Source organism: Peromyscus maniculatus, chromosome 19 (genome assembly GCF_049852395.1).
Source record: "Peromyscus maniculatus bairdii isolate BWxNUB_F1_BW_parent chromosome 19, HU_Pman_BW_mat_3.1, whole genome shotgun sequence".
In the NCBI taxonomy this organism is placed as follows: Eukaryota; Metazoa; Chordata; class Mammalia; order Rodentia; family Cricetidae; genus Peromyscus; species Peromyscus maniculatus.
This window is the reverse complement of record NC_134870.1, coordinates 61,732,510-61,759,572: the sequence shown is the minus strand read 5'-3', so window position 1 is coordinate 61,759,572 and position 27,063 is coordinate 61,732,510. Positions and strand designations below refer to the sequence as shown.

The 27,063-nt window shown below is 38.1% G+C and overlaps 1 protein-coding gene and 2 pseudogenes across 4 annotated transcripts in view; 1 reads left to right on the top strand and 2 right to left on the bottom strand.

Annotated features, from left to right (window-relative positions):
- Positions 1 to 20,376, top strand: part of C19H18orf54 (chromosome 19 C18orf54 homolog) — a 32,472-nt gene extending 12,096 nt beyond the window's left edge. For all 4 annotated transcript variants that reach the window (XR_006065513.2, XM_042263706.2, XM_006970091.4 and 1 more), the window contains 3 exons: positions 14,204 to 14,335; positions 16,519 to 16,589; positions 20,256 to 20,376. Coding sequence is in view for 3 of the 4 variants with exons in the window: in XM_042263706.2 (XP_042119640.1) it covers positions 14,204 to 14,335; positions 16,519 to 16,589; positions 20,256 to 20,328 (276 nt within the window). In the remaining variant the exon portion in view is untranslated. The remainder of the gene's footprint in view (positions 1 to 14,203; positions 14,336 to 16,518; positions 16,590 to 20,255) is intronic.
- On the bottom strand, positions 4,173 to 5,372 carry LOC102915095 (craniofacial development protein 1 pseudogene; annotated as a pseudogene).
- Positions 20,377 to 23,197: 2,821 nt separating the features above from the next.
- LOC102914780 (vacuolar protein-sorting-associated protein 25 pseudogene) lies at positions 23,198 to 23,854 on the bottom strand (annotated as a pseudogene).
- Between the last annotated feature and the right edge of the window lie 3,209 nt (positions 23,855 to 27,063).

The following is a 27,063-nucleotide window of genomic DNA, read 5'->3' as shown; positions in this document are numbered from 1 at the left end:
CTTGCTGACCTCAGACTCAACTATCTGTTTTTCTCAGTTAATGAAACTACCAAGAGTGGGTTTCCTTCTCCCTGTACTATTTACTACCTGGGCTAAACCACCTGATGTCTCCAGTGTATTTATTAATTTACTTGTTTGTTTATTTATTTGGTTTAACAGTGTGTGAGCCTCTTATTCTCCATAAAATTCTCCCAGCATCTATTTCAGCAGCAAATTGAATTTAGGTTCCTGGTTCTTAGGCCCGAGAATATCTTAATTTAAACAAATAGGTACAGTGGTAGCTTGAATGATAGTGACCTCTATATTTTCATGTTTGAATATTTGGTCCTTTGTTGGTGGAACTGTTCAGGAAGGATTAGGAGGTGTGGACTTGTTTATGAAGTGTGTCATCTCCACTCTTGGGGCTTGGGCTTTGAGGTTTCAAAAGACTTGTTGCCATTCCCAGTGTGTTTCCTCCCTGCCTCCTACTTGTAGACCAAGATGTGAGTTCTCAGCTGTTCCTGCTACTGTCATGGGCTCTAACCCTCTGAAACTGTAAGCCCAGACAAATGCTTTCTTCTATAAGTTGTCTTAGTCACGGTGTTTTATCACAACAACGGAAATATAACTAAGACTAGTGCCTGTCAAGATGCCACTGTAGCAGGAGTGCTCTCCTGAGGTAGATCATTGAAAAAAGATATAGAAATAATAGGATCAAAGGGTAAATTATTGAATCTACTCCAAAAAGAAAAAAGAGAAGATATAGAAATGATAAGATAAAAGGTAGATTTTTAGATCTACTCAAAAAAAGAGAGAATATGGATATGATAAGATAAAAAGGGAGATTATTGAATCTACTTTTAAAAAGGAACTTGTTTTAAATAGGATAAGTAATGAAAAATTTTTTTTCTGAATCTGTCAAATGTTAATGGACTAGACATCGTTAATGTAATTCTTGACTGTATATATTGTATATACTTATTGAATATAGTTTTTCTTGTATTAGTTATAAGCTTTTTAAAATTTTAGACAAGAAAGGGAAATGTGGTGACACTGTGTTCCCCAATATATTGTGCGCCTTAATAAACTTTTCTGGGGTCAGAGAACAGAACAGCCACTAGATATAGAGGCCAGAAAATGGTGGCACACACACACACACACACACACACACACCTTTAATCCTAGCATTCTGGAGGCAGAGATTCATCTGGATCTCTGTGAGTTCAAAGCCACACTGAAAACAGCCAGGCATGGTGACACATGCCTTTAATCCCAGGAAATGATGGCAGGAAGCAGAAAGGTATATAAGGTGTGAAGACCAGAAACTAGAGCCTGGTTAAGCTTTAAGGCTTTTAGTAGCAGTTCAGCTGAGATTCATTCCGGATGAGGACTCAGAGGCTTCCATTCTGAGGAAACAGGATCAGCTGAGGAATTGGCGAGGTGGCTGTGGCTTGTTCTGCTTCTCTGATCTTCCAGCATTCACCCCAATACCTGGCTCCAGGTGTGTTTTTATTAATAAGACCTTTAAGATTCGTGCTACACTCTCCATTGCTCACCCATTCTGCTGGACAAGTCACAAAAGAAGTTAACAAAACTTTGAACCATTTATGAAGCGATCTTATCTGTGGGTAAGACTGCTTGTTCATGCTCACTAGGACTCCCTCACTTACCTTTTGATGAAGCTGTGTCCCCTTGTTTACCAGAGAGCTGTTGGTTTGGCTTACTTCTTCCCACTGAGTTACCTTCTGCTTCTCTGCACTGCTTAGCTGTCCTATCTGTGTTCTCAGTTTCCATAGGCCGGTCTTCGTTCTGTTTGGATAGGGTTGGCTTTTTTTTTTTTTTTTTCTTGTTCTGATACTTCTCTGTAACCAGCTCACATGGAGGCAGCTTTTGGTCTGTTACTTAGAAGTTTAGTTTTTTGAATGTATGGAACATTACTGAGTTGGAGGAAAAAGATGATGTCCTCAGAAACATTCACTATTAGAGTTCAGTGATAAGTCTTAGAATATTGAATAATTAAGTACTAATACCTTTTTTTGAGCTTTTATTTTATTGTAGTAAAGTATACATGGCCAAAAATTTGCCATGTTAATTCATTTTTAAGTATATAGTTCAGCGACATTTTAATAACTTGATATTATAGCCAGCACCAACAACTGTGTCCGTACCTTTTCATCTTCCCCAACTAAATCTTATTACCATTTAAGCACTAACTTCTCATTTTTCTCCCCCACCTCCTGATAAAAGGACTGTCTTTTTTTTTTGTAACTGAAGTAGCCACTTTAGGAATCTCCTAAGAAATGTCATGAGACATTAGCACTCAGAAGGTGGAAGTAGGATTGTGAGTTCCAGGCCAGCATAAGGTATAAATTCCCAAATAGATGAATAAATTGAATATCCTTACAGACTAATGTCAAAGAACTGACCATCCTGTATACTTAAGTATTGTCAGGCTTTTAGAATACATGAGAAGTTAGCATGTTTGGTTGTTAGATCTTTAAGTGGAAGGCTCTAAAGAGGTAAAAAAGATAGCATCTCTGTATGAAAACATAAACACACACGCATGCACACACGTACACTCATATATAATTGAAAATCTTGTTTTAAATCTAGTGTCTGAGAAAGTTAGTGTTTCTGAGTTTAGCTTATTTTATTTTACATGATTTCCAGTTTCATTTTTGTGCAAATGTGATTTTCTTTTTTTTTATGCCTGCATAAATTTTCTTTATATATTCAGCTGTTGCTAGACATCAAGGTTGGTTCCATTTCCTGGCCATTATGAATAGTACAGAAGTACACACGGATGTGCAAGTACTTCTGTGGCATGCTAATGTAGTTCTTTGGGTGTAGAACCAAGAGGAGTAGCTGGTGTGTATACACACACATACACACACATTCTTCTTTCAGCTTTTGAGGATGAATCAGTCCATTTGCCTGGTAACTGCTAACATTTTAAATTTTCACAAGCCAGTGAAGAAGGCTTACTCTTTCCCTTATTCTGACCAGGGAAAACATACTTGAAAGTGTGTTGAAAAAGATGTATTTGAAATCTAATCCTGATTCAGTTGATAACTATTTTTTTTAGACATTTGAAAAGAACATTTTGGTTTACATTGGATTCTGAAGACATTTTTGTCCAAAAGCTGTGGTTTTAAGCTGCTAAGTGTAATATTAATTTTAAAGTATCAAGGATTAGGAGAAATATGCTAAACTGTTTGGGTGTGTATCAAGGACCCTCCAGGTCAGACCCCATGCCTAGGAGTAATTAGCTAACACACACACACACACACACACACACACACACACACACACACACAAAAGAGTTTTCTTTGAGAATTTTATATATACAGTGAAATACAATCTTACCTGCCCCCATTTTCACCCTCCAAGTTCCCCCATTTGCCCCCAACCTGCCCCTCTCTTAGCTTCATGTCTTGTTTTCTTTTTTTGTTTGTTTGTTTTTGTTAATCACTAAATCAAGTTAGTGCAGCCCATATGTGATGGGTGTGGCATCATCCACAGGAGCAGAGAAACCTACAATGGCCACATCCTCAGAACAGAATGATTCTTCCTCTCCCAGCAGCTATCAGCTTCTCTCCTCAGTAAAGGATGGGCCTGGAGATCATTTATGCCATCTGTGCTGGGATGATGGCTGGTTCGGGCTTCTACAGATGTCTTCTGTAGGTCTTGTACACAGAACCAGAGCTGCTGTGAGTTCCAGAGGACAGCACAGCACTCCTTCCTCTCCTTGGGCTCTTTCTTCTTTCCTCTTCCAAGGTGTTCCCATAGCCATGTGGTACTAATATAGGTGTCTGAATTATGGCTGAGAACTCAGTCTTGTATTCTCATCATTTTAACTAGTTTTGCATCTCTCCATTGACTACAGTCCACTGCAAAAAGAAGCTGCCGCAATCAAGGCCAAGAGCAGCTCAGGTCTGTGGTTATAAATGTGTATAAAGCAATTAGACAGCTTGACCACTTAATGGAATAGCAATAGTAAAGTTCTGCCTTAGACCTGTGACCTCCCCCAGTTGTGGACTGCTGACAGACGTCATAAAATTCCCTTCTGTGGAGCATTCCTCAGATCCAATCAGAAAGACTATCCTGTAGCAGTCATGGCACTATTTTACCAGTAGGCACATCTTTTTTTTTTCTTTTTTTTTTTTTTTTTTCACCTTCACCGACCTCACAGAGGGTTTCTATTTGTTTATTTAAAGACAAATTGTAAAAAGGAAAATGGATGAAACCAGCTGAGATTAAGATACATAAACCAAACTGCAATGTAGAAAAAAAGGGCCTTGCTGGAAACATGATGAACACTGGAAATAGTTCACAGACACACAGAAGAGCTCACATTGTCAATAGGATTAAGTTGCTACTAATTCTCCCCAGAATGTCAAGGTTTCATTTTGCTCAGCCTGAGATCTCACTCAATTTCAAACTGCCTGTGGTCCACTCGATCCAGAAAAGCTTTCCGTTCAATGTACCCTTCTTTCCCTCGGTTATGGAGAGCCAGTTCTTCACCGATCCCTTCTTTCTCCTTGAAGCTCTCCCAATCCAGCTTAGACTTCTCAAGCGTGCTCATTTTCTGTTTTTTTGCTCCAATTTTCCCCAAAAGGCTGCTCATGCCACTTGACCTTTTTATCCCCAACCCCGCAGGGAGTGGTGGCGCTGCTGAAGTGGCGACAGCCTGAGGGTTTTCCTTCTCAGTTTGCTTGAGGAAAGACTTGGCTTCCTTGGACGCAGCATCTACTTCCTTAGTCACCCTCACTTCTTCACCAGCGAAGTCAAACACCTTGGTAATTTTCACTTTTTCTGATTCTTTAGGTTTCTCCAGCTCATCTGCTTTCGCCAACAGTTTATTTGAACTAGTCTCTTCAGTCTCCTCTTCTGCCTTAACTTGTGAACTTGGAGCTGCTTTTGACTTTGGTCCCACATCATTAAGGAAGCTGGCCCACAGTTCATCTTCCTTCTTTTTCCTTGCATTCTCAGACCCAAGGCCTCCTTGCTCCTCTTCATCTTCTCCACTACTACTACCTCCAGATTCTTCCTTGTCGTCTTCATCTTCTAACAAGAGGCCACTTTGTTTTCTCTTTCTGGCTGGAATGCTCTGAGCCTTCCTTCTTTTCCCTTTGGTTTTCTCAGCCTGCTCTTCACCATCCACTTCGTCTTCCTTCACTAATTCATTGACATCATCTTCACTGTACTCTCCACCCGACGGCACGTAGTCCTCATCCTCGTCCGACGTGGAGAAGTCTTCGGAATCGAATTCCTCCATGCTGCTGTCACTTGGGGCCTGCTACCCACACGACTGCAGCCACTGCCCCCAAATAGCAAAGCTCTAGGGCGAGACCATAGAGGAGCTGGACCAGCAGCTAGGGCAGCCCTGAAAGCATGCGCGCAGGCACATCTTTTTTTGGCAGGTTGGTATTGTGGCTTGCAGGGACCGGTGCTAGGTAAGACCACAGATATAACAGATTTGATTTTTTAAAACACCAATTTTAATACATTGTCTGGATTTTTGCATTAATTCTTTGCTGGGGAATAATACACAATAACCAATGTACTTGTGTAGATGTAACCAACGGTCTTATTAAATAAGAAACACAGAAACAATGTAAAAGAGAGAGCCGAGAAGTCAGAGCTCAGAGCTAAAATCTCACCCTTCCTCCTGCTGTCCCAGCTTCGCGAAAAGAGACCTACTTCCTGTCGGTTCGTTTTTTTAAAGTATGTTGTTCTGCCTTCTCATTGGTTGTAAACCCAAACACATGACTGCCTCGTCACTGTCTGAATGTACAGCCCCCTAGGTCTTAAAGGCATATGTCTCCAATGCTGGCTGTATCCCTGAACACACAGAGATCTTATGGGATTAAAGGCGTGTGCCACCACCGCCACACTCTTGCTATGGCTCTAATAGCTCTGACTCCCAGACAACTTTATTTATTAACATACAATCAAAATAATAATTCAGTACAATTAGATTATCACCACATTTCCCCTTTTCTATTTTAATAAAAAGAAAAAGAAAGCAAAAGGTTATAACTAACAAAAGAAAAACTATGTACAAAAGTACAATAACTATATACAATATATACAAGTAATAAATACCTAAACAGGTATTTGACAAATCAGAGAAAACAATTCCATTATCTATCCTATTTTGGTAATCCCAAGATGTATCTAATGTACTTTCTATCCTAATTAATTTTCAACTATAACTAACTAATCTTCAACCATAACTAACTAATCTTCAACTCCCTCAGAGACCCAAGAAGGGAATAATATTAGCTAACAAAAATAAAAACAGGAAGTGCATGCAAGCAACTTCCAAAAAATTTTGTGAGTTGACAGAAACAGCCAGCTGCCTGGGCAGTCACCTGAGGTTTCTCCGCAGTGTTGGGGCATCATCTTCAGCCTATAGGCTTAGTGTATCTGACAGACTCATTTGTGAAGTAGGATGTACACAAGGTCAACAGTTCAACCTCACATTGGGTGAGAGCAGTCCACGTACCAGAAACACCTGAATTCCACTAGTGTCCTGTCATGATTCAGGATTTTAAATTCTGGAAATTGTTGACAGTTTTTTAATTCAGCTGTCCATTCTTCTTGGCTGTGTATATATGGCTTCATCTCAGCATCCCCTTCTCCACATCCCTCTATTAAATGCCAGTCTACTTTTGAGAGGCATGAGCTTTCAGCTGCTGTTCCATTGTACAACAGAATCCATCGGCCCTCTGCCTGTTAAGCTGCCTTCGAAGAAAAGGGCACCGTACCTTTTCCGGAAGCGAAGGCCACTTCAGGGATGGGGCCATATTGTCCTGGCCTCAGAAGATGCCTTTTGATAAAGCCATAACCACACTTGTTTTGGCAAGAATCAGTAGTCCCTTGTTTCGTGATCTGTCTGTCCATTTTGTCCTGTTGATTCGAGGATACTTTGTTGTCCAGTGGCTAACTTTTGCCAGAATGAAAGTTGACTCCATATGCAGTTTCTTCAATGCCCATATTTTCTCTAAAGTAGATTGGTACTGCCAGGAGCCGACATGTCTCAAAAAAGAAAAATTTTCTAAGTTATTAAAACATTTTAAATGCCATATTCTGTAGATCTCTGAAGGGTTTGAAGATGACCTGTCTAAAACATCTCTGCTCAATTTTTAAAACATATCCAATATGACTACAAGTTCTATGATAATGTCTAACTACTAGCTTTCATTTCTTTATATCCTAATAGTTGATAATAATAACATTCAAGGATCAGAAATTTGCATTACATTGTTAAATGGATGGAATAAATACAATTAGAAATATACATATAGCATTTTCTAACAATATCAGTTTCAAATTTGTGTACAATATAAAAACAATTCAATCCAATGTAAAGTATTTAAAACTAGTAATTGTCTTTCTCTTTTCTTTCTTTTTTTCTTTCTTTCTTTCTTTCTTTCTTTCTTTCTTTCTTTCTTTCTTTCTTTCTTTCTTTCTTTCTTTCTTTCTTTTTTTTTTTTTAAACAAGAACCTTAAATCTAATCTCCTTTGCTTAGCCTTTTTCCTAACCCTTGACAATAACTTGTAACCAACCCCCCTAAATACTGAAAATTATCCCAGACCCAGAACCCATTAAAAAGACCAAAAAACCACCTGCCCCACACCACCTCTTTGGGAATGTGGGCGTCGTATTCTTAAAATTGCTTCCTGCTGGGTATGGGCGAAGTTTTCTTTATCCTGAAAGAAAAATTTTAGGTTAATTGTCAAATTCTAAGAGAGGTAACTATATCCTTCACTATCCAGTCTGTGTATAATGCCAAAGTTCAGGGTTTATCTCAAGTCCTTATTCAAGTAGTCTTTGAGACTGGATCATCTCAGCTAGTCATCTCAAAATTGCTCTGAGCACCTTGTAGTTCAAAGCTGATCTGTGGATGATGTTTGTCAGCTTAATGATATTATTATTGTCCACGTGGAATTGTTGTTGTTGTGGGGCCCCATCTTCTTTCTGGAGACTTCAGTTGATGTTAGGCCTGGCCGTGATTTCCTGCAGAAAACTGATAAGAGACTCGAACACAAAAACATATATATGCAGCTAGCCTTTTTTCTAGAATTAGTTGGTACTCTATGTGACCATTCATATCTTAACAAAGTTTAAAATGTATATATATATATATTAATCTTGTAAATTTTGATATAAAATTTATACTTTGAGAAAAGTTTAAAGAATCAGAATAGAATCAAAGAGTTGAGATTAGTAATAGAATAGTCCCTTAATTAATTTTGCTTTTGTCCTGTACCATAGCAGAAGATGGCTCTTATTCTGGCATGATACAGGGAGTTTGCATTTTCCTTTTAACAACATGCTTGATTTTAAAGAAGGAGAGAGCCATTCTCCAACTCCAAAGTCAGCTTTAAATTTTAATTGAACTGGGACTATTAGAAAATCAATAGTGTTAAATCTTTAGAGAAAAGCAGAAACAAACATTTAGGAAGACATAAAATTTTTTTAGATAATATATACCCATACACCGTTTCACTCTGTTTCTTGGGATAGATGATTTGTCCCTTTTCTTCAGTTGTCTCATTTGTCCAGTGTTCTTCAGATTCCTTAACCTTCATTCTCCTAAAAGACAAAAACAAAAACCTTTCCCCAAGACTAATTTTGGGGATGTTCCTTTTTGGCAAGTTATTATCTGATGAAATGAAAAGGCATGTTTTATTGATACAAGTTAGTTTAAATTGGATGTTCATGCTGGTTGATGAACTATCACCTCCTCTAATTAAGAGGTCTCTCTTGTTCAAATCGAACCTTTATCAATTTTGATGGTACCCACAGCTTATCTTCTCCTGTAGAAACAAAAGCAAAACCACGTCCCCAATGTAATACATACCCTGGTTTCCATTCTGAGGTCAGCACATCCTTAAAGTATATAGGCTGATTTAATTCTGTAGTTTTTTCTATTATCCAATGTCTCTCTGCAGCTGTTGTTCCTTTCTCATTGGCATTCAGAAAATTCAAAGTTAGAAGAGCATTATGCAGTCTATTTCTGGGGGTTTTGTTACCCATTTCTGTTTATTTAGCATATCCTTTAGAGTTCTGTTTGATCTTTCTATAACTGCTTGACCTGTAGGATTATGTGGTATGCCTGTAATATGCTTTATATTGTAATAAGCAAAAAACTGTTTCATTTTAACGGAGACATATGATGGAGCATTGTCAGTTTTGATTTGTGCAGGTATACCCATGATGGCCATAACTTCTAGCAAATGAGTGATTACAGAATCAGCTTTTTCAGAACTCAAAGCAGTTGCCCATTGAAATCCTGAATAAGTATCGATAGTGTGGTGTACATATTTCAATTTTCCAAATTCTGCAAAATGAAACACGTCCATCTGCCAGATCTCATTTCTCTGAGTACCCTTTGGGTTACATCCTGCTGGTAATGGCGTCTGATTGTAGAAGGAACAAGTAGGACATTTCTTTACTATTTCTTTGGCTTGTTGCCAGGTTATGGAAAAATCCTTTTTTAAACCTTTACTATTGACGTGATGTTTTTTATGAAATTCTGAGGCCTCCAGCACATTTCCTATCAATAATTTATCAATCTCATCATTGCCTTGTGCTAGAGGGCCTGGCAGACCAGTATGGGATCGAATGTGAGTTATATATAAAGGATGATTCCTTTTCCTGATTGTATCTTGTAATTGAATAAATAGTGAAGTTAATTCTGAAGCATCAGGGATAAATTCTGCAGTCTCAATATGTAACACCACTCTTTCAGCATACTGAGAGTCAGTTACTATGTTGAGAGGTTCTGAAAAATCCATTAATACCAACAGAATAGCATACAATTCTGATTTTTGAACTGAATTATACGGACTTTGAACCACTTTACTTAAATTTTCTGATTTGTAACCTGCCTTTCCTTCTTTGTTGGCATCTGTATAAAATGTACGAACTCCAGATATGGGTTTTTGCCGTACAATTCGAGGCAAGATCCAATCAGCTCTCTTTATAAGATCAATTCTATTGCTTTTGGGATATTTGCTGTTAATTTCTCCCAAAAAAATTACTGCAAGCTCTTTGCCAAGGTTCACTTTCTGTCCATAATTTTTCAATGTCCTCCTTAGTTAATGGTACGACAATTTCTGCTGGGTCTATGCCTGCTAATTGACGAAGTCTCAGTTTTCCTTTGTAAATCAAGTCAGAGATTTTTTCCACATAAGTTTTTAATTTTTTATTTGGTTTATTTGGTAAAAATATCCATTCCAATATAATATCTTCCCTCTGCATTAATATTCCAGTAGGAGAACGCCTAGAAGGTAAAATAACCAAAATGCAATCCAGCTTTGGATCAATACGATCCACGTGTCCTTCATGCACTTTCTTTTCTACCAAGGCCAATTCTTTCTCAGCTTCAGGTGATAATTCTCTTGGACTATTTAAGTCCTTGTCACCTTCTAAGGTTCTGAACAAATTAGTCAGTTCATCATTTTTTACCCCAACAATAGTTCGTAGATGAGAAATATCTCCAAATAATCTTTGAAAGTCATTAAGAGTCTGTAGTCTATCTCTCCGAATTTGCACCTTTTGGGGTCTAATTTTTTGTAGCTCTATTTTATATCCTAAATAATTAATAGAATCTCCTCTTTGTATCTTTTCAGGAGCAATTTGTAATCCCCAGCGAGGCAAAATTTTCTTTACTTCTTCAAATATTATTTCTAAAGTATCTGCATTTGAGTCAGCTAGTAAAATATCATCCATATAATGATAAATTATAGATTTAGGAAATTTTTTACGTATCACTTCCAATGGCTGTTGTACAAAATATTGGCACAGAGTTGGGCTATTCAACATTCCCTGTGGGAGGACCCTCCATTGAAATCTTTTAACCGGTTGAGAATTATTATAAGTAGGCACTGTAAAAGCAAATCTTTCTTTGTCTTTTTCTTGTAAGGGTATTGAAAAGAAACAGTCTTTTAAATCAATAACTATGAGAGGCCATCCTTTTGGTAACAGAGTAGGCAAAGGCATCCCAGATTGTAGAGAGCCCCTTGGCTGAATTACTTTGTTAATTGCTCTAAGGTCTGTTACCATTCTCCATTTACCAGATTTCTTTTTAATAACAAATACAGGAGAATTCCAAGGGCTGGTTGATTCTTCAATATGCTGAGCATTTAACTGTTCTTCTACCAGCTCTTCTAAAGCCTGGAGTTTCTCTGTTGTTAAAGGCCATTGCTGGACCCATACAGGCTTGTCTGTTAACCATTTTAAAGGTAGAGCTGTTGGTGTCTTTGGAAGATCATCAGTTATTTTGCCCTGTTCTTGTATAATATGGATGGCTGGTGACCACTCATTAGAACAATATCTTCTAATATTTCTCTCAGTAACATGTGCTAGTTTATGATTTGTTTCTGAGATTGGAGGGATGTTAATCTGAGTATTCCACTGTTGCAACAAGTCTCGACCCCACAGGTTCATAGTTATGTTAGCCACATATGGTTTTAATTTTCCTCTCTGTCCTTCTGGACCTATACATTCGAGCCATCTTGCACTCTGTTTCACCTGAGATAATGTCCCAATTCCTAACAGTTGAACGTTTACCTCCTGAAGAGGCCAAGTTGGATGCCAAAATTCTGGTGCTATTATGGTAACGTCCGCACCTGTGTCTACCAGACCAGACAACAAAACACCATTTATTTTTATCGTTAATTTTGGTCTTTGTTCATTAATAGAAGTTTGCCAAAAAATTTTCTTTATGTTTTCTCCTGAATTTTCTATTCTCTCTGTTTCATCATTCTGACCAGCATGATTTATTCCAATAGGCATTTGGTTATTTAATCGCTCTCCAGAGCAGGCATTTCCTCTATGGCTGCCGGAAAGGTTTGAACTGGATTTGCACTGGGGGCCTGCCTGAGGCCCCTCTGGGAGTTTCCCGAAGACTGAGGCAAAGGATTACCCTGTCTGTCCTTTGTTGATCTACATTCGTTGGTCCAGTGTTTTCCCTTACCACACCTTCTGCATACTCCAGAAGGAAGGGGCATTCTGTTGCCATTGTTCCTTGAAGAAACATTGTTTCTGGAAATGACCTGTCTACAGTCCCTTTTCAAATGTCCTTGCTTTCCACATCCAAAACATCTAACACTCCTCAAACCTTTTGAAATTACTTCTCCTACCCATGTATCATCATGCTCATCAGCTTCAACATTAATTGTTTCTCTAATCCAATCTTCCATAGGTGCAGATCTTGCCCTTAATGGCCTGATTATTCTTTTGCATGCTGCATTCGCATTCTCAAAGGCCAAAGATTCAATTATTGCCTTACCAGCTTCTGAATCCGAGACCATTCTCTTTACTGCTGAAGCCAGTCTTTGTAAAAAATCTGTAAAAGACTCTTTTGGGCCTTGCTTCACCTTTGTAAATGACTCAGATTTTTTTCCTGGTTCCTCAACTTTGTCCCATGCATTCAAGGCTGCCGTTCGACATAAAATTAGGGTTTGGACATCATATAAACATTGTGCTTGTGCTGAAGCATATTGGCCTTCGCCCATAAGCTGATCCTGGCAAACTTGTACTCCTTTATCCCTCCATTGTTTTTCTATGTTTTTAGCCTCCTCCTTAAACCAAGTCAGAAATTGAAGTCTCTGGCTGGGTTCCAGAACACCTTGTGCGAGGTCCCGCCAGTCCTGTGGTACTATCCTATTATATGTTGACCAAGTGTTTAACATTTGCTTTACATATGGGGAATGCATGCCATAAGATACTATTGCCTCCTTAAACCTTTTTAAATCCAACATTTCAATTGGAGCCCAAGTATTTTGTGTAGCCATTTGATCAGGCATCTGCTGTACAGTTACAGGATAAATTAAGGGTGACTGTGTGAAAACAGGCTTTCTTTCTGCAACCTTATGATCCCGACTTGAAACAACTTCACTGTTAATTTCTTCTGTCTGAATTTTTACAGGTTTAACAAGTTCTTCTAAAGCTGTTATCCTGGCACTTAAATTGACTATCTTTTTAAATATTAAAATGTGGATTATTATAGTGATAAGGTGCATAATTCCACCAATACTAATATTATATAGTTGTTCCATTGCCAGACTGCCTAAAATTTCAAACAAAAACCAATTTTCTTCCAATGTACACATAAAACCCATTTGTTTTTTAATGTGGAAAAAAATTCTCTTTTAGATAGTTTCCTTTAAAATATCTGATATATTATGACTTACCAAATCTGCGTAGAACAGTAGAAATCCGAGGGGATTTTCAAAGCAGCCACCTAGTGTCCCAGGTGTAAATCCAGAGAGAGAAAGAGAGAGAGAGAGAGAGAGAGAGAGAGAGAGAGAGGAAAGAGAGAACGCACAAGAAAGCGTAGCCGGCTAAAGCTTAAATGCAGCCACGTGTTCCCTCTTGTGCCGAGTCAAGGCTTGGGTCTGGCTTCCTTAAGCTCCGACCACGTGTGTTGGCTTTACAGGCAGGGCCCTGTTCCGCAGGGCAGGTCTGAGTTGTTTGTAGCACCGGCTTTAGGCAAGCTGCTCACAGACCTAGGCCCGGGCTAGAAGTTGCTACCCGGACTAGGAAGCCGGCAGCTCAGACTAGAAAGCTGGCAGCTCGGACTAGGACGCCGGCAGCTCGGACTAAGACGCCGGCCGCTTCCTGCCGCTTCCTTCGCCGCCTGCCACCGCCTGCCGCCCTTGCGGGAAAGCGGACCTGCCGTCAAGCCAAGCGGTTTTTAATGGATTCTTGTCACGTTGGGCGCCAGATGTAGATGTAACCAACGGTCTTATTAAATAAGAAACACAGAAACAATGTAAAAGAGAGAGCCGAGAAGTCAGAGCTCAGAGCTAAAATCTCACCCTTCCTCCTGCTGTCCCAGCTTCGCGAAAAGAGACCTACTTCCTGTCGGTTCGTTTTTTTAAAGTATGTTGTTCTGCCTTCTCATTGGTTGTAAACCCAAACACATGACTGCCTCGTCACTGTCTGAATGTACAGCCCCCTAGGTCTTAAAGGCATATGTCTCCAATGCTGGCTGTATCCCTGAACACACAGAGATCTTATGGGATTAAAGGCGTGTGCCACCACCGCCACACTCTTGCTATGGCTCTAATAGCTCTGACTCCCAGACAACTTTATTTATTAACATACAATCAAAATAATAATTCAGTACAATTAGATTATCACCACATACTTGTTTCCTTTTATATTTGAATAGTTTAATTTTATCATCTCATTTAATTTTAGAGCTCTACCCTATCTGGAGGCAAACATCATGGTCCTGTTGAAGCCTTGAAACAAATGTTATTTAATCTTCAAGCAGTACAAGAAAGTTTTAATCAGAATAAAAATCGAGAGCCAAAAGAAGAGATTAAACAAGTAAGCATTGACTTATGAACTGAGAAGTGTGGTTTTATCTAAAATTGTATTAATTTCTTCACAGTGGCAGGAGCTGTGACATAAACATATTTATTTTGTCTCATGGTTTCAGAGCTTCCAGTTCATAGTCTTGGGCTCCCCTGACTCTGGGCCCACGACGGGGCAGGACATGGAGGCAGCCAGAGGAGTGGTTAGGGGAGGGGAGAAGCTGAGCATCTCACGATCCTGCTGAGGAGGAAAAGTGAGGAAGGCCCCAGGGAGCAACTTCCACCAATTAAATCCCGTCTCTCGGTTTCTACCACCTCCCAAAATAGTGTTAGCGGTTGAGGATCAACCTTGAGCTGTAGGGTCACTTCAGATTCCAACTTATAACAGATTTCACCAGATTGTTTTAGACCTGCCTCCAGTTCCATGTGAATAAGCATGCCAACACAGTACATGCTGGAGAATTGTATTATAATTATGCATGTTTTAGAAATTTTTACTCACACCTGGTATTAGTAGACTTCTAAAGGGGTTCTCTCTTTTTTTTCTGCTTCTGAGCTATTTTTTTTTTCTTATTTTATGTTTACAAGTCTAATCTTATTTATAGATGCTGCTGTTACAGTTATCCTGTGAAAGAGACATCAGTGTCATCTTTAAGCATCCTGCAGAATTAATCTGTCTGGCTTCTTAAAAACACAAAAACTTCCTACAGGTTTTATGAAGCCTAGAAAATGTTCTCAATGTTAGACTTCTCCGCCTTTATACTTCAGAAAAGCAAATTTATTTTTGTTACTCTGTGTTTATTAGCATTTCTGAATACAACACTTTTTCAATTTGTGTATTTCCTAGAAATTTTGAAAAAACATGTTTCTGCTTCATGCTATTCTGTAGAGGATGAGTTTTCAAACTACAGGACCACAGGATTTCTGGCAATGAATTCTAACTGCCACTCACTAGCTAGTGGAACATAAATATAGACCAATTAGCCTCTTTACTTTCATTTTATTTTCTTTCTGTAACAAACAAAATTTTGATATTTTTGATGTAATATATATTAAATAGGTATAGATTATGGAATAGCTGAATCAAGCTAATTGGTATATATCACCTGTCCCCCACTTTTTCCCCAGGGTACTCTTGAGGAGGGAGAAGTGAGAAATACTTAGCTAGAAATAGGGGAGAGAGACAGAAACACAGGAGAGCCTCAGGACTGCCTGGGTCTAAACGCACCAGCCTTTCTCTCGCTATTAAAGAGCTTTTAAAGGAATGCCAAGGGGTGGAGCAAAAGACCTTCCCCAACACAGCCAAGTGCAGACCATCCCAAACACCTGGTGACCATGCACGTGGTCCAGCCATCCCCTAATGCAGCCCTGCTGTGTAAAGCAAGCGCAGATCTCACTAGGAAACCTCTGCGGGCTCCCACAATCACCTTCTGTAGGTCCTTTTTTTTTATAGTGAAAATGTTTAAAAATCTCTACTCCTTGAAAGTTTCAAGTCTATAATAGATTGTTATTAACTGTGACCGCCATAGTTAATATAGTAGCTATCTTGGACTTACCCCTCCTAAGTGTAATTTTATATACTTAATTAACATCTCATTTTTCATCACTCAGCCAGCCTTTAATTTAGTGTGTGATCCAGTGGCTGGAAAAATAGCTCAGTGACTAAGGAGGCTTGCTCTTACAGAAGACTCGGGTCTGGTTCCTGGCACCCATGTTGGGTGGCAGCCCCGGGGCTTTAACGGTTGTACTTTTCAGATTCCATATGTAAGTGAGATTATGTATTGCTTGATTTTATCTACCTGGCTTATTTTCCTGATCAGTTTTATTGCCATTCTGTGGAGCTTTATTATCGTCAGCATGATAAATGAATCAACTTTAGTGTCTCAACTTGGTCGTTTAAATTACAGTATTCATTGTTTCTCCTGACATTCTAATCATAGCATTAAGACACAGTGTAACCTGTCCTTCACTTACTCTCTTAAACATCATTGACACCTAACCTCTGTGAAGATGTAATTTCAAGCTAAAGTAAGATTCCTTAATAGGCATGTGTTCAGAAGCATATTTTAGAAGAACTGAATGGTCTAAGTGTAGTTTTAGAATGAAAGAAAAATGAAAGTATAATTGCTCTCTAAAAATAGTTTGGTATAACTAATTATTTCAAATATTTTTATTTTTTTTGGTTTTTAATAATAGGTGTCAGAGGATGATTTCTCTAAATTACAGCTGAAGGAAAATATGATTCCTATTACTATGTCTCTTCAAAAGTAAGTATTCTTTACTAATATGGACACATCCATTTTAGTCATTCCTTTGACAAAAAATCAGGGTGGAATTCAGTAGTTCCAAGAGTAATCTATGGTAGGCATATTTAAGCTTCTTATAGCACACTTTTTTAAAAAAAATTATTTTAAAATGTGTGTGTGCTTATATGTTGTATTTGTGTGTGTTTGTGTGTGTGTGTGTGTGTGCGCGCGCACATGTGGAGACCAGAGATCAACACTGAGTGTCTTCCTTATTCATGGAGTGCATTATTTTTTTAAGAACATTTCTTTCTCTTTAACCTGTGCAACTTCCTATTTAAATAGTCATAAGGACTAAAAAGATACTCATTTAAAATGTATATATTTGCCTGGCTCAGTTTCTCTTTTCATTTCAGAATAAAAGCAGCAATTTGAGATATATAGTACTGTTGTGGATAGACCATAACAATAGTTTGTTATGAAATGAGTTCATTTAGCCATTAATGCATCAGTTAACATATGTGAAGCTAACTAGATGGTTCAGTGGGTAAGAGCACTTACTGCCAGGCCTGATGATCTGATTTCAGTTCCTGGAACCCATGTAGTGAAGGGCATAACTGATTCCTACAGATTGTTTTCTGAGTTCTACACAAGTGCCAAGAGCATGCATGCACACATACACCACACACCACACACACACACACACACACACACACACACACACACACACACACACACACTAAACGTGTAAAAGATACTTTACACATCTGAAGTAGAATATCAAGTTTTATATAACAGTACATTTAACTTTCTTAGTCATATTGTGCTAAATAATCATTGAATACTAGAAGTTGTTTCTATTGTCAGGTAATTAAGTTCTTTACATTTGCATTTAGTTATAGAAATATGAAATGTGATGATCTCTGAGCATTTGAAGGAATGGGTGTGATACAAATGCCCCCATTTAGCTTTGAACACTCCCTTATTTTCATATTTTCTGCATGTTGGCCAGATGTGGGCCTCTGTGTTAATCACTGTCTTCTACAAAAAGAATTTTCTCTGATGAAGATGATGTGATAGGTTATTAGGAGTCAGTGTAATACGGTGTGCATTTAGAAGAATATTAGTAGCAGGTTCTCCCCTAGGGCCTATGGCCACTTAGCTATGAGTTCTTGGCCGTATTATTGGAATCAGAATATGAACTATGTCTTGTTCAGTGGACCTTAAATCCAATAGAAGGTGTTTGGTTACTCCTATAACATTCATGCCACTATTACAACAGTGGCATATCTTGCCAGGCTGATGGTTATTGTAGCTCATAGAATTCACAACTAGGCAGGATTTATAATTAATTTTCTCCTTAACGTGCATAGTATCTTTCAGTACTATGAAAACTAAGCAATATGGATGAAGCTTTCACATTGGTACTAGTTTGATTTCTTCACACCCTATGACTCAAGTATGTGGTGTTTTCAGCAATAGGGTTTTACCATCAAGTTCTGGAGGGTAGCCAAGAACAGTGGCCATAGCCTAATATTTCAGGGAGATTGTAGGACTTCACTGACAAACCCTTTGGGGAGAGAGAACTCATAACTAGCATTGGGTTTTCTATTTGATAGTCTGTGGTGCTAGGAGAAGCATTGTCCCACTATAATAGGGTAATTCTGTTTCAACTCTTTCTATGTGCCTGTGTATATTTTAGGAAGCTTCTATAGTATTAGATTTCCACACAGATTTTCAAGGTTTCTTAGTGTCACTCCTCATCATACCTCTTCTTATCCCACTTCTTGCTCTGTTATTTTCCATTCCTGCGTCATGGCCACCTGTGTTCTAGCTCCTTTCCTTTGAAAATCCCTCCCACGCATGACTCCTTACAAGTTTCTCAACTGCTGTGAGTACTCCAGTTGAAACACATCTAAAGATTCAAAGCTACTATCTACATGAAAGAACATGTGACATTTTCTTTCTGGGTGTGAATGACTTCACTCAATGATTATTTCCAGCTTCATCCATTTATCTGAGAATTTCATTTTTCTTAAGAGCTGAATATTTCATTGTCTAATGTACTACATTTTCATTATCTGTTTAATCAGCTAATGGACATCTAGGCTAATTTCATTTCCTGGCTTTTATGAAAAGAGCAGCAATGAACATGGATGAGCAAATATCTCTGTAGTAGGTTATGGAGTCTTGAGTATATGTCTAGTAGTGGTATACCTAGATCATAGGGTACATCTGTTTCTCAGTTTTTGAGGAATCTCCATATTGTTTTCCATAGTGGCTGCACTAATTTGCTCTCCCACCAACAATGCATATGTATTTCTTTTTCCACATCCATTCTATCATTTGTTTTATTTAAAATTTTTTAAACATTCTAAAGTAATATGAAATCTGAAGGTACTTTTAATTCTTATTTCCCTGATGGCTAAGGATGTTAGGGAAGTTATATGTATCAGCTGCTTGTATTTCTTCTTTTGAGAACTGTTTAATTATGTGCTTTAATTAAAACTATTTTTTGGATTTACTTTGGTTTTTATGTTATATGCATGAACGTTTTGCCTGCATGTGTGTGTGTATGTGTATCACATGTGTGGAAGTCAGGAGAAGGTACTGGGTTCCCTGGAACTGCAGTTAGTGGTGGTTGTGAGCCACTGCACGGGTGCCGGGAACTGGAACCAGCAGGTCTTCTACAAGAGCGCAGGTGCTCTTAAATCGCTGCGCTGCTGTGAACTGGGTTATAATCTAGACACTAACCTGTGTTAGCTGTAAAAAATCTGGTACAGATTTTTTTCTGCCTCTGTAAGCTGCCTCTTTACTTAAAAGATGGTGTCCTTTGCCATCAAGAAGTGATGTAGGTTCCTGAGGTGTTCATTTTATCAATTATTGTCTGAATGCTTGTGCTCCTGGGTTTCCTGTTCAGAAAGTTCCTTCTAGTGCCTATAAGTTTAAGCATATTTCCTAATTATCCTCTATCAGATTCAAGTTATTGGGTCTAAAGTTGAGGTCCTTGATATATTTGGAATTGTTTTGTAAAGGATAAAAGAGAAAGATTGAGTTCCATTCTTCTACATGTAGTTATTGAGTTTGACCAACAGTATTTGCTGAAGATGTGGTCTTTTATCTAATGTGTATTTTGAAAAACAAAAACAAAAACAAAAACAACCCTAGATTTTCAGTGTATGCATTATTCAGCCTATTGAAGAACTTACTTGTTTTTCTTCTTGACAAAAATAAGTTTTACTAAGAATTTTTACTGATATTTTTAAGATTTAAGCTATCTTTACTGTAGATTATTAAATGAATTATATGCCTTATCTCCTAGATGATACATATAGCATGACAAAAGAAAAAATTAGTTTTCCAGAGCTGTTAGGAAAATTATATGAAAAACCTTTTATTAAATATGATAATTGTGATGCTATGTTTTTTTTTAATTAGGCTCTGGCAGATTAACTAAAACTTGAGTTAAAAACAAGCAAATATTTAGACAACATTAAAGTATTTTAGTTGTTACTTGTTCAGATGTTAAAGTTTATAAGAAATAGTCCTCAAAATTTTATGGTTTTCTATAACTTCATTTCTTACAGTAATTTTGAAGTCAATAAATATTGTAATCATTGTTTCTTGCTCTACATTGGCTAGTCACTTCTGAATATTGGTTTAATGTATTTTTGTTTTTTTTTAATGAAGGGCCTTACAACATTTATCACGCCTGAGAGACCTAGTGGATGATACCAGTGGGAAACAGTCATCAAAAATGTGAAGAGGAAAATAAAACTTTAACCACAATAAACAGTCACCATACAACTCATTATGTACTTTTGCTATTACTTACATTAACAAAGTAAATATAAGATATACATTATTCTATGACTATATCAAGTATATTTCTAAAAATCTAAACTTGGAAATATTCATAGGCCTGATTTTATACAAAAACACAATCGGAAGACCCCAATATATGTCCTGAAGTAGTCCTTGGATCTTCAGATCAGAAAATGTTTAATATTCAGAAGTGGATAATTTCCTTTCTTGCCATTTATCTGGACCCAGCTGTTACATCATTTTTCGTTTAGTTCTTTGATGTTAAGGAATGTTTTATATTTGTGTGTGTACTAAATATATTTAAACAGCTTAAGGAATAACTTAAATTGTTGTATCATAAAGGATTTTGTTACTACTAAGATGTCATAAATTGAATATTTAACATGTTATATTTGTAAATGACATTGATTTACAATAGTTGATGACTCAGTGCTAATGGAATGTTCTTTCATTGTGATATCATGGAACCTTGTTATTTAATTAGCACTTTGATTCTTTGTAATAATCTTGATATTACTTGACAGTTTACAAATCATTTTAGAGAGTATATTTGATATATTGTTGTTGCCCAGATTTTAGCTTTGGATTAATCCCAATTTACTAAATTAATTATGACAAATCTGAAACTAAACAAAAAAGGAGTGTGGAAAATCCAGAAATGATTGTAATTTAAAGCTATTTCCTATAGTTTTCTGAATTTATCTCTAGATAGAACTGAGCAGAGCTGTATTTTGCAGTTTCTACTGAGTATTAATATTTATAATAAGTAGGAAACATCTTCATCAGTGAGACTAAAATTATGTAATAAAGTATAACTAATGCATTTAAAAGTGATGAAATTAAAGAGTGTATGTGTATATGGTCAAATACTACAAATTAACATACTACCCAAAAAGCTGTAGCTTTAATAAATAAATTTATTGTTATGTGGAGTTTCTAAGCACATTTGGCCAAAGAATTTTTTTTTCTCAAGTTATTAAGGCATCATTTAACATCATATGGTGTAGAGTAGAGACCCTGTCTTTTTGTGTTCCCTAGTCAGTGAAGTTTCCCACCTATCTGTCTGGCTAATTCAAGAAGCTCTTACCAGTAAATTTGTTAACACTGAGACGATGTCTGTGCTGCTGACATTCTATTTTGTAACATGTTCTACTGCACAGTAAATGGCTTTATTCAACCAAATAAAGAGTTACCATGTACATTAAGTTATACCTGGCTTTGAAAAGGAAGATTGTAACGGTTACATCAGGTAGGTCTGGGAGAGTCATTTCACCTAGCAAAATGCACTATTTTCTAAATAGACAATTTCTAAAGAGAGATCCAGGTTGTAAGTTCCAATTACATATTAATTATGTGTTTGTCCCACATAATCTATACCATTGCTGGAAAGCATCAGCAAAGACATGGTGCTCTAATGACTGACTAACATTCATTTGGTTAATGTTTCCTTTTGCAAGAACACATCCCTTATACTAAATATAACCGGCTTATTCTAAAATTACGTTATAACTTATATTTTAAAGCAGTTTTATATTACCAAAGGAGCATTACTTTTTTCTTTTATAATAAATATGAAGAAAGGTAGCCTTTACCTAAATAAAAGGAATTGACTGAACCAGTTATTAATCCCAACTTAAAAATATATATAAGAAAGACAACTGAAAAATAAATCTAAATGTTCATGAAATTCTGCAAAAAGTCATTAGTTAATATGCACATTTTTCTTTAGAGTTTTGGAGGATATATCAGTAATGAGGTAGCTGAATTGAGACTTTAATGAGAAAAGTTAGATATTAAAGCTGTATTATAAATGTAAAATTGTGTCAATTCATTGCTCTTACTTTTTAAGGTATATTGGGAAAATGTTAAATAGGAAAAAAGAAGGGGCTTCAATTTTTTGAGCATAAAAATTTAAAAATCAAAGGGTATGGTGGAGTGTGGTGGTTCACGCCTTTAACCCCAGCGCTTGAGAGGCAGAGACAGGCTGACCTCTGAGTTCGAGGCCAGCCTGGTCTACATAGTGAATTCCAGCATAGTCAGCTACATAGTGAGACGCTGTCTCTCAAATCCAAAAAGAAAAAAAAAATGAAAGGGAATGGAGAGATGATTCTATTGATAAAGTGCTTGCTACTAATGCTTAACTCATGTTTAAAAAATAGCTAAGAATGATAAAGCACATGTGGTAATTCTGGTCTGGAGAGGCAGAGAGAAGAGGATTCCTACTGCTTGCTGGCCAGCTTTGTAGACTAATGAGTGAGCTCCATGTCAAAGATTCTTTCCTTTTTCTTTCTTTTCCCTTCCTTCCTTCCTTCCTTCCTTCCTTCCTTCCTTCCTTCCTTCCTTCCTTCCTTCCTTCCTTCCTTCCTTCCTTCCTTCCTTCCTTCCTTCCTTCCTTCCTTCCTTCCTTTTGTCCTTTTTTTGTGGGAGTAGAGATTTTAATATCATAAATCAGAGTGGGCTCACCTTTCACTGCCAAGCTCCCTCTGGGGCTTCCTATCTCTGTATTGCCTGGAAGGCTGCCTGCAGCCAGGGCTTCCCCCACCACTAGGAAGATCCAACACCAGCCTGAGAAGGGAGGCAACAGCAGCTAAGGAGTGGAAGGGGAAAGAAAAGTGTGTGCAGGAGCATATGGGTGTGTACTTATGTGTGAGAACACATGTAAAGTGTCACGTTTATAGACGTTGGCCCAGGGACGGTCTAGGATGGGAAAGGAGGTAGGGCAAGAAACATCCTTTTTCCTGGCACCGTGGCCTCACTCTATCCCGGGGACAGATAGAATGGACTAAGCGGGAAAGATCTGTAAGTCTGAGCTTTCAGGACTTGAGCCCTTTGAGCTGGGTGAAGTGACGGGTCCAGTCTGTGGGACACTTGGTCTGTTTCCTTTTGAAAGCCCTGGAAAAGTGGGAGGTAAGAAGTAGAGGGAGACAGGTTTCTGCTAGAAGAACTTGACTCCTTGGCCGTCATTGCCAGTGGTGATCTCAGCCTTGTGCTCCTGCTGTAGGGCCTGTAGAGCACGAAGTAGGGTCATCTCATCCAGCTCATGGAACTCTTCATCCTCTGTGTCTTCCCCACTGGTCAGTTCATATAGGGTAAACAGAGTTGTTGTGGCTGCTCCTGGAAACCCATTGGTAAATGAGTTTCCCCCATTCTTCTGGCCTCCGCCACACGATCAGGAAGCTAGGCTTATTCTTATCCGACCACTTGAGGTTTCCTTTCTTCCGTAGTTCCTCTAATACAACCTGGATTGACTCTACAGGAAGTTTCCGCTGTAGCTTGACGTCGTTGAAGAGCGGGCTCTCCTGGGCTTCCATCACCGTCATGCTAGACTGTTTGTGCAGGTGACAGAAAGACAGAACCGGAGAGCACCAGGCGGCCAGCTGCTTCCGCCGAGTGTCCACTTTCGGCTGTAATGTAAAGATGGGCAGGAAGCGGTACTGCCACGGCCACTCAAAATTCATCACCATCTTAGTCAAAGATACTTTCTTAATAAATAAGGGAGACAGACATTCCTGAGGCTTGACATCCAAGGTTGTCCTCCTGGCCTCCACATCTGCATGCACACATACTCAAGATACTTTCATAGTATTTGAGATCAGAAATTAAAGATATGAAAAAATTCAGTCAAGACTGAAGTATACTGGCCTTGCTATCAGTGTGAATTCATCACTCAGCTTCATCGAGATTTCTGAGCGATTGAGGAACTGTCTCCTTGAATTAGCCTTGGTTTATGTTTCTGTAGTCACATTATTATTATTTTTGCAAAATTTATGTTAGGAGGTTTTCTTGTACTCAATTTGTTATTTTATACTTAGTATTTTATTATTTTGTACTTAATAGATTAGGCTAATATCTTATTACATGAAATTATAAAATAAAATTCTCAATTATTGAAGAGATGACAGAGGACCTACGTTTGCTTCTAAGCACCCAAGTTGGGCAGCTCACAACCATGTGTAATTCCAGTGCCAAGGAACCTAGTTTCCTGTTCTCATCTCCGAAGGCGCCTGTACACATATGGCATTCACTTATACTGTCAAGCACACTTGAATAGAAACACTCATCTTTGTTCTGACAGTTATTTTTCCTGTGTTTTGGATACATGGATTTTCTATTAATAGATTTTTTTTTCTCTTTCACCCTTCACAATATATTTCAAAGCTATTTGGTGGCAGAGGTGCTGCCAAGCACAGGGTTGACCCTTGGTGTTTAAACTCTGAGTCTGGACAGTTACATGATATGGAGCCACCATTATCCTATCATGAGATTTTCTTTTCCTTAAAGTCCTCTGTACCGCCTATTCATCACCTCCACCCATGCAAAGCCACCTTAAAATGAGATAAATCATACCTACTTCAGACTTATTTCCTTTTTAATATTTCTGCTGTTCTTCAAATAGGATCAGAAGTGTTCTAACTATTGTAGCTAGGCATAGCTATGTCTTTTGATTACTTGAGCTCTGAACAGTTGGGGGTTTAAAGGTTTTGGTATTTTGCATTTTGCTAGCTAGATAGGCAACCTATCTTACAAATGTAGAATTAAATGAAGGGCCATTTTCCATATCTGGCTGTCTTAGTTGCTTTGTCCTGCTGTGATAGGATATCTAAGACTGGGTCATTCATAAAGTTCTTTTTCTAGTTCTGGTGGATGAGAGAGGCCATATCAAAATGCCACCATCCCTAGCTGTCTGTCTGTTGAGGGCTGTTCTGCTTCTGAGATGGTGCCTGGCCATGTTCCCCAAAGGAGAGGAATGCTGTTTCTGCATGTAGCAAAATGATAGAAGACAAAAGGGAATAAGTTTCTTATGTCAAGCAAGCAAGCTTTTTTATGAGGACGTTCATCCATCCATCCATGAAGGCAAGTCCTTATGACAAATACTTTTCGTAAAGTCCTGTCTCCTAATGCTGATGAGTTGAGAGTTTGCAGTACGTAGATGTGGAGGGACTCAGAACAAAACACTGCTTTTGCATCATATTGCTTTGAGCCTGGCTTGGTGACAACTATCAGTTTGGGTCTAATAGAGAAATAAATTTTTATAGTGATTGAAAACATGGGAGGTTTTTAGTAATTTTTAAAGTTACAAACAAAAGATGTGAGAGAACTCTTACTTGGTAAGCTAGAGCTGAAGAAAGACAAACTTGGAAAAGATGAGAGCAAATTAGAATTAAGACCTTACTGAAGTACCTGGAGTCCACTAGATGGCAGATGGAGGTACTCTTGGCTACATCAGATCTCATTGTTAGTCACTAGGTGAACAGCCATTCTCCACGGCACAGAAAAGTTGTTGATGTATCTAGTTTCTTTTCCCGTTGCTGTCATAAAACAGTCTCAGGGAGGAAGGTTTCTATTAGTTCAGAGTTCAGTGTAGCATTCCATCATGGACAGAAGTCAAGGCAGCAGGAAGTTGAAGCATCCAGTCACATTGTATCCCACGGTCAGAAGTCCGAGAGCCCTGAATGCATGCTGCTGCTGCTGAGCTGTCTTCTTTCATTCGGTCTATCCTCCTCTGTTTAAAATGAAGATAATCTCCCACAGCATGCTCAGAAGTCCATTTCTCAGTTTCTAGATCCTGTTGAGTTGACAGTACTTACCATCACAGTGAGTGAGTGGGCATGCAGAGAATCATGGAGAGTGGATTGCCCAGCCTGGCATTGGAAGTCATTAAGGACAGCATATTCTGGCATAGAGATTGGGACAGAGTGCTGTCACATGTCTTAATACTACACTCCCTTTACTGATAGTGCAGTTGCCGGAAATCAATAGGAAAAGGCCCTTCAGGATAAATTTGCACTGAAGGACCTTAGAATGTTCACTGTACAGTTGTTGATCAGGTTCTAGACGGGCATTGCTGGGAGGAGAAACAAAACACCTTAGCTTTCCACTCTTGCCTTCCTTGTTATGCAACATAATATTTAAGAATAAGTAATAATAAAACTATCAGGTTACTTATTAAAACCAAAGAACAGTGAAAATGTTTGAGCTAGCGTTTCCAAACACTAACGAATCTGATAACTTCATAAGAGAAAGTAATTCATGAGATAGAAATCTGGACCTATGGCAAGAATGCTGGAGTTGTTTTTGGTGATTGGGGCCTAGATTGCGTGATTCCATATTCTTCTCCTCTTACTCAAATAATTGAAAATATGGGTTTATACATATTTGCAAAGGGAGCTAGGTAATTTTCTTGGAGGTAAGTGATAGTACAGATTAAAGAAGGACACACTGTAAAAACTGATAGCAAGCCACAGGAGTGAATACTCAAGAGCCCCAATTACTATTTAAAGCTTTTATGGAGCTCAAGAAGAAAAGTTGGTTAATAGGGGACATAGTTTGGGTGGTTCTCTGTTTTGATCAGGTTATATAGTCATTTCTGTACTGTGTATGTACCCATAATGCATCTGATTTTAATCATATGCATGCCCAGTTATGCACAGGCATATGATAAATAGAGGATTCTTCCTAATTGGTTACTAATGGAAACAGTTTTTCTTTTGACTGCTCTTGCACCCCCAACAGTAGAGGTTGAATTGGCCCTTCTAGTCTGCATACCTGGATACCTTAGGACTACACTTGAATGCTCTAAATTTGATTATTTCCAGGGGTGGCAAAACTACCATTTGTTCAAAGAAGATAGTGTGTGTAGCCTGATACAGGTCAGGGGTTGAGGGGGTTCCAA